Source organism: Rhineura floridana, chromosome 7 (assembly GCF_030035675.1).
Source record: "Rhineura floridana isolate rRhiFlo1 chromosome 7, rRhiFlo1.hap2, whole genome shotgun sequence".
Taxonomy (NCBI): domain Eukaryota; kingdom Metazoa; phylum Chordata; class Lepidosauria; order Squamata; family Rhineuridae; genus Rhineura; species Rhineura floridana.
The window spans coordinates 66,759,325-66,767,778 of NC_084486.1; the positions used below are offsets into that span (position 1 = coordinate 66,759,325).

At 44.3% G+C, this 8,454-nt stretch overlaps 1 protein-coding gene across 1 annotated transcript in view; it reads right to left on the minus strand.

Annotated features, from left to right (window-relative positions):
• Window positions 1-8,192, minus strand: part of PLPP4 (phospholipid phosphatase 4) — a 157,414-nt gene extending 149,222 nt beyond the window's left edge. The window contains exon 1 of the mRNA XM_061634376.1: window positions 8,077-8,192. Coding sequence (XP_061490360.1) covers window positions 8,077-8,132 — 56 coding nt within the window. The 5' untranslated portion in view covers window positions 8,133-8,192. The remainder of the gene's footprint in view (window positions 1-8,076) is intronic.
• Window positions 8,193-8,454: the final 262 nt, after the last annotated feature.

The following is an 8,454-nucleotide window of genomic DNA, read 5'->3' on the forward strand; positions in this document are numbered from 1 at the left end:
AATTAGTAAAAAAAAAATTGTGGTCCTCAACACAACAAAGATTAACCATGAATATCTTGTGATCTTTGGGAAGCCCCACTGAGAAAGAATTGCTTGGGGATTAATTCCACAGCCATCATGCTTACTCCTATTAAATATCTATTCTCTGGGAATTAGAGTCTGACAGCATCTGGAGGGCCACAGGTTCACCATCCCTGCAACATGCCATGTATTGTCATGACATGAATGCAGCCATTCTTCCCGTAAATCAAAATGCATTCCTGTAAGGTGGATCAGTACCATCACCGTCTTGCATATGGGGAAAGGAAATGGGACAGGCACATGGCTTGCTTAAGGCCACACAATTAATTCATGGCAGAGGTGAGGGTTTTTTTTAACCAGGATTTCCTGGTCGACAGCTCAGTTTCAGTCACTGTACTACACTAGCTCACTCCATTCCACCCCTTCCACTCAACACAAATACACCCTTGGTACAGCATAAAGCATAATAGGGAATGATAACAAAATGCATCGTGCTAGCACAAAAATCTGTGATTAGTTAGCACACATGCAAAGCTTATCGCTTGCCAGCAGGAGTCCCACTGAAAGTACTTCGGACAAAAGCAAAGCTGTCTTTATTTGACTCATTTTATCACAAATCAGCCAACACTCAAGCTCTCACATCATCTACTGTAATTATCATTAAAATCATGTTGCCTGAATCCCATGCCTAGTGATGTGTCATTTCTGTAATGAGGTCATCCAAGTATGAATTCTGGTGCTCTTTCGTATTTTATTAGCCTTACCCATTTATATGGGACAACTTTTATGGAGCCACAGACTAACTGCCTTAACATGAAGATGTCAAATCTATCAAGCATTATTCATTTCTTTAAAAATAAAAAGTAAAAGAGGATGTGAAGGAAGGGAGGATATACATTTCAAGTTTGATTCAGCTACCAAACTATCAGTCAGTGACAATACAAATCCAAATGAAAATACCTGGTAGAAGGGAGTGGCACGGCTTAATCAATACTTTTTTCTGCTACCAAACTCCTCCTACCATGCACTTAAATCCTCCACCAACAAAATAGTTCAATAAGGAATATTATTTTCATCTATTCAATGGGCATATTTTACACACAGCTCTCTCCATTTTTCAAAAAGATTAACTGCCCAGGGCAGCCACTATGGGGAACATTTCCTTGTCATAAGAAAGTCATGGAACTGTTCTACTATCTATTTATTTAGAAATATATATTTATAGCTCATCTTGCATCTGGAGAACTCTGGACGGGTAGCAATAAAATCAGTTTTAAAATATACCAGTCTACAACCATTGAAAAAAATGGAAATGGACTGCCTTCAAGTTGATTCCGACTTATTATGAATAGGGTTTTCATGGTAAGCGGTATTCAGAGGTGGTTTCCATTGCCTTCCTCTGAAGCTGAGAGGCAGTGACTGGCCCAAGGTCACCCAGTGAGCTTCACGGCTGTGTGGGGATTCAAACCCTAGTCTCCCAAGTCGTAGTCCAACATTCTAACCACTACACCACACTGACTCTCAACAATAAAAAGCAGAAAAAATACACAGAACTCATCATAGAAAGTGGAAAGAGAAAACTACAGTTCCAGTTGGACATTAGTTAACTTCCAAAAGCCTGAGCTGAAGAGCTGGTGTCAGAATAAAACAAGAGCAGACACCTGCCGAATTTCAGAGAGAATTCCACAGTCAGGGTGCCACCTCAGAGAAGGTTTAAACATAACAGAAAAAGAAGTGAGCAACCAGCTACAAGGAGGAAGAGCTCAATGGTAAGATCACATGCTTTGGATACAAAAGGTCCAAGGTTGAAATCCTGGTATCTCCAGGTAAGAATGCAGTTAAGATTCCAGTGTGAAACTGTGGAGAGCCACTGCTATTCATTGCAGACCAAGGGTGGGGGGCCTTTTTCAGCTCAAAGACCACATTGCCTCATGGAGAACCTTCCAGGGGCCACAGGGCAGTGGTGGATTGGGCTAGAGGCAAAAGTGGGCAGAGCAATAGATGTGTACAGTAGGCTACATTGTAGCCATGAAAAGTCAGAGGTTTCTACAGACACACAGAGAGACACCTCCATCCAGTAAGCAAGAGGCATTGCCACAGTTTAAGGACTGTGACAGTTCAGCCAGGCAAAAGCATGCAAGGAGGGCATGGGCTAAGACTGGTGAAAGGTGTGCTCTGGGGAAAGTCCCACCACACAGAGAGGCCTGGAAGGCCACATCTGGACCCAGGCCGGAGATTCCTCACTCTTGGTGTAGACAACATTACTATACCAATGCTCCTGCTCACTATAATGTGACTTCCTATGTACAAGTCTCAGCTCTCTAAAAGGCTAATAGCACTGACTCAGAGTAACCCCCATTCAAGGCTCATTCTTCAGTGCAGCTGCAAAACTCCACCTTGTTTCTCTTCCACTGGCTAGACCACAACCCACAACTCTCCAGCCTGCAGTCAATCATGTGGGGGAACATCCTAACTCAGAAGCTACCAGCCATCAATGCTCATTGAAATAGTATCTTCTAGACATCAAAAGCTATTGGATAAACATCTTTGAGCTAGTTCTGGAAACATGAAATGGCATAACCATCAATGTTAATTAAAAAGCAATCAAGCTGAACAAAAGATGGCAATCTCTACATTTGGCACGACATTTAGTAGCTTTCCTCTTTCACAGCATGTTAACCAGCTCATGTATTTTAAAGAATCTAGAACTACCAAACTCCTTTCTAATTTCACAAACCAACACTGCACTAATGGACCTGCAACAGTGCAGTGCTGCTGTACCAAACTGGAAATGCCAGAAAGATCTCTGAAAGAGTAAACAGTTTCCCCAACAATTATTAATTTTAATACAGCAATATTCTTGCTCTTCCAGATATGATATTGCTACCTTCTATTCTCCTTTAGTATCACCCCCAAAGTTAACAGAAGCATATTCTCCAGTTACACAGGGATAGCCAGCATTGTGTGCTCCTCATGTTGGACTCCAGGTCCCATCAGCCCCAGCCAGCATGGCCAGTGGTCAGGGATAAAGAAAGTTGTAGTCCAACAACTTCTGGAGGGCATCATGTTAGCTATCCTTGCCCTAGCAGGTAACAACGGAACAGGATAATTGTTCTCAATTACCAGCCCACTCCATAAACCAAAGTACTGGGGATTTAGGTGGGGGGGATTTTCCTACTGTCTTCAGTGGAAGAAAACAATGTATTGCAATTCAGTTGTTCATTCTCTCCTTGCACTCCTCTCAAAATAGCTTCCTTGTCTTACATCCTAATCTTGAATCCATTTGCTTCCATTTAGAAAGGATCCATGTATGCACACATGCATGCAACTAAGCTCATCTCACCTACAGAGAACTTGGTCTAATCTAATGCTTATGCATCCACATGTAAGACCACTGTCTGCATTCAAGAAAGCAAAACCAGACCACCAGGCCATTATGAGGAAAGTAAATCCCACTGAATTGGGCTTACTTTCATATCATTCATTAGAGTTTAGGACCAGTGGTGGCTGGCATTCATTGGGACTGGAGGGGCGGAAGGCAAGAAGCCCGACAGCAGGGGAGCCAGAGCCAATGACAGGCCGAGCCAACTAGTTCTTGATTTGTCCTCGTCCTCCTCCCTACTGAGTTCTACAAAGGCAGCACTGAGACTGAGGAGGAGGCGGCAGCTGACTGGCAGGAAAACCCTATGGACTGGATGTAAATAAGAAGACAGGAGGTGGGGGCTGGCTGAGAACAGACTAAGGTTGGTGGGGCAGTACCTCACTTACCCTAATGGACTAGCCTTCACTGCCTAGGACTCTAATGATAATCTTGTTCTAATGTCAGGCCTCAGCAAGATCTAGGTGGGTGGGGCACTTTGGGGGAGGGAAAAGAAGGGCAAGAAGCCACTTCCAGGAAGCACTGTCGGTCCGCTTGTGGGCAGAGGAAGCAACAGTGTTTAAGCTTACCCAACCCAGAGCTTCTGCTCTTAGCTTCTGTCTAGCACCCTTCCCACCCTCCCTATAGACAGTATAGGATTTGCTGGTTGCTGTCAAGCAGCCAAATAGGATTTTTTTTTTTATCTTGTGCTATGACTGGCCAGGAAGAATAGTTTTGCTGACTCTGTACTGCAGATCCTAGGACTGACAGTTAGTGAGGGCCTGAGTTAAATAGGGTGATTGGTTTTGATCACTTGACTGGAAATGGCACATGCAGGAAAAAGGAACAGGTTGGCACAATAGGTGAGCATCCCGGGGCACTTTTGCAGATGAATGGTGATTCCTGAGACTTGCACTCAGGGTTGTGTGATTCAGGAGCTAATCTGTATCACACACTCAGAGCCACCATGGGGATGTGAGTCAGAAAGGCAGCCCTCTTTACCTGAAAGGGTGTGGCCTGGGGTTGGGTGGGTAGGAGATATATTTTACCACTTTTTCTCTTGGCAGGATAGGCTCACCTAGTTATATCAGGCTTAGCTGCCCATTAGAGGAATTTCCATTTTCCCCCATATGTAGATCCTATATTGTATTCAATACAATGGCCCTAGACAAATACCACACTTTGCCTCATTTTTTCTGGTCTTTAACACACCCATCTGAAGTGGTCACCAATCTAAGCTAGCACATCACATTTTTGTTTTCCTTTTCCCATCTATTAAGCTTACCATACAGTTATGTGAAAATCTCCCTGTACTGGATTTCATTATGGGGCATTTCAACCTAGACCCTTGAAGTCCATATCTGTCATTTTCTGTAGTACTAGAATTACTTCTAAAAAAAAGTAAAAAAAAAAAAAAAGGAGCGGAGAGACCATAGCAATCCAAAGCTCATAGTCTTTATCCTCTCTCATACCAGTTCTGACTCCCAGGCAGTATTATTAACAGCACTGTCACATTCTGTAACATTTGTAACAGCATTGTCACATTTGAGTTGGCCTAATAAAGGTACTGCCCTAACGTGGATTTGGGGATTTTTACTATGGACCAACATGGCTACTTTTGGTTTTTCTATATTCAGCAAAAATTCTACTGGCGTTTCTAATGCACAGAACAGAAATCACAAAATGTGCACCACAAATCCTTCTATGCTTAGCAGCATAAAAGGGAACACTGTCAGCATGCAGTAACTTAATAAAAAGTTGATCAGAACAAAATTGTACTGTAAGCTTTTCTCATCAGCATAACTAGAGAACGAAGGCTGGCATTAAGAGACTGAGAAACTAAGTGGGGGGGGAGGAATCTGAAATGCAGTAACTTGAGTAAGATAATAAAAAATGCAACCACAAAGCCCTTAATGTTTCTTGGTAAGTATCTTAAAGTAGTACAGTACTGCAATTCAAATGTACATTCCCCTAAAAAGCCTTCTGTGTGAACTTATTTAAAGATGTTTGTGTTATTCTTTTACTTTTCTGTCTTGAATACATGCCTTTCAAATCCCCAAATATAATAATATGGATTCTAGCTGCTGGGCGGTATTTCAAGGCTGTAAAAAGACAGGTAAGTGTGTTCCTTGTGGAAAATATCTGCTAGATCTTTCCCTAGAGAATGGTGGTTTGCCCCTTCTTGGAGGAGCAGCACAGTGAGAGGTGGGGGAAACTGTTGTTAAAACCAAGAGACATAACAAGTCACTCTAAAGTCAAAAATATACAAGATTCTCTTTTTCAGTTCCAGAGTCAAGAAACTGATCTCTTTGACCAAAATAGGTCCTGCACCATTTTTAGGTTATGTCACATAAAATGGGCAAAAAAAAGGGGGGGAACCAAACCAAACACACATGAGTTGTTGTTTCCTTTTTAAAGAGGTGAGAATCAGCAACAGTTTCTACTAGTTTCAAGCTGCAGCATGCACTACAAAAGTCAAACACTGGGTGGAAATTACCCAGCACAGATATACAAGTTCTTTGACCATTATAAAAATGCAACCCTAACATAAGATTCCCCAGCCAATTAACAAGCAGCAGTGGTGCAGGGAGACTGTGAATGCAGCAGGACAAAAATTCTTTTCTTGTTTTTTTCCCCTCCCAAATCGCAGTCATTTTTCTCCCCCTTGTCAAAGGCAGGAGGAACCGATTCAGCAGAACCTGGCACAGCCAAGAAGGAGAGAAAGGAGTGTTTTAACCAAGCCTCACTGCAGCACCTGTGCCCTGAAGTGAAGATTTCCTTGATGGTGTTCTGTGGGTCAAAGGAAGCACTTTTCTTCCGTTATCCTCTATAAAAGAGTGGCTGGAGGGAAGAAGGGGCAATGGAACTCAAAAGCCCCTTTATCCCTTTCGGAGGTGCAGTGCAATCCTATGCATGTCAAGTCGAAAAGTAAGGCTGCAATCCAATATACACTTACCTGGGAGTAGGTCCCATTGAACCCAGTGGAGCTTACTTCTGAGTAGGCATGGATTGCAAGCTCCAATCCAATTCATGCCTACTCAGAAGATCCATTGGGTTCAATGGGACCTACTCCCAGGTAAGTGCACTGGATTGCAGCCTAAGTCTCACTGAGGTCAATGGGATGTACTCCCAGGCTGCCGCCTTACAGCACATGCCTGCACATGTCTACTCAGAAGTAAGTGCCATTGAGTCCAATAGAAATTACTCCCAAGGAAGAGGGCACTGGATCTCAGCCTAGAAGTTATAATGGGGAGAAGAGGATGAGCAAGTTGAAGCAGGTGTACAGAGAAGTAAAAGTATGTGTCTAAAAGTGGAGATGATACTATAGCGAACCACTAATAAGGCAGCCCTAATCATAGGGCTAGACAGACACAGGACTGCACTGCAAGTCAAACAAACAGGGAAAGGCACAAACACTGAGGAACAGAAAGGATTTCTCCTGGCGTTCATCCCTCCCCCAGTTCTATCTGAGCCATTCCCAACAGATAATGAAAGGATCTTATGTCAGCGGACGCTTGGCAGACACCTCTTTTTTCTTTCTTTCTTTCCCCCATGTGGACAAAACGACATCAAGCAAAGGCAGTTTTGTTAAATTTTTTGGTGATGGACTTTAAAAAAAAAAAAGAATTGGACTAAAGGGTTTTATTTTCAAAAGTGCACGTTGCAACTGTTAGCTTTTAAACACCCCTCTCCTCAGGCAGCGTTAGGATTAAAAAAAAAAAAACATCCTGAGCAGGAAGCACACTAGGATTCATTTGTGGTAGGGCTGCCTCTTTTCAGTGCCAGAATACAGCTTGGGAGCAAGTGAAGTTATAATGGCGAAAGGGGCTTCTGAGTGTATACAGAGGGCATTTCTTCTCAGGGTTTATTCTAAGCTTTTTTCCCCCTACTGCATAAGCAGCCAGCACACTACCCATCCATGAACAAGTCAAGTAATTTATCCCATAATATAATATTAAGTCTTTTGTGCCAGTACTTGCCAGTACTGAGTACCAGCACCTCTTTTTTTGCTGCCCATGCCAGTCATTTTGTGCTGGCACCCACAGTACTTTTATCAAGATATGAGTACCAACACCTCATTTTTTGTTTTTACCAAAAAACCACTGACTAGCAATATACAGCTATAAAGATTAGAAAGGAACCAGCATCTATCATTTTCTATTTCTTTTTATGTTTTCTCATCTTTTTCAGAAACTTACCTAGCTCGTTATTAAATCCCCTATGCTCAACTGCACAAAAACTTATTTCACACTGCACAATTTTTTTGACACTGCACAAAATGTGTCCAGCTGCACATTAAAATAAACCTTGTTTCTTTTTCTACTGTGTGACCACAAGCAGCCTAGATGGGGCGGGGGGGAGTAGCGACAAGGGCTTTAAGAGAAGAGAGGGGGTACCCCTTGGTTAGAGTAAGGCTTTAAGGGGCAGTAATCTTGTTGTTTTGAGGATTTAAGCCCCGCAGGTGGGTCCTGACCATATTTACAGAACGCAGCTGGAGCCTCCTTGTCTCCCTTCCCTAGATCCAGCGGGCCAGGAGTACACAGAGGTCATCAAGCCCAACCCCATCCTACCACCAACTCTTCATGGCCCCTGCAACCGGGCGAACAGGCTGGCCACGAATGAGCGCCGGCGCAGCCGAGCCGTCGGCATGCAGCAAGACCCAGGCAGAACGCGCAGAAACTTGCTCCGATACTTACACGAAGACGCCGAAGAGCAGGACCCGTATCCCGACCTCGATAGCGAGGTCCCACATGGCTTGGTCCAAAGAGATGCAGGACTGGGTGGGGGGAACGTGCGATCCACGCAGCCGGCGGCGGCTTCACCACCCTGTTTTTAATCCCATGGACAGAGACAGGGAGGGGACATCAGCAGAAGCTTTGCGCGGCTCCGGAGAGATTGAGCGAGACCTCCCACCCACCCCGCTCCCGACCAAGCGCAACGCGGCGCCCAGGGCCAGACCCTCCGCGTCCATTCCAAAGCCCAGCAAGGCGCCCTGGGTTCAAGCGACTGCCCCGGCCCCCGAGGCGGCGGCGGCGGTGGCAGCAGCAGCCAGGACGACAGCGGCGGCGTCGCGG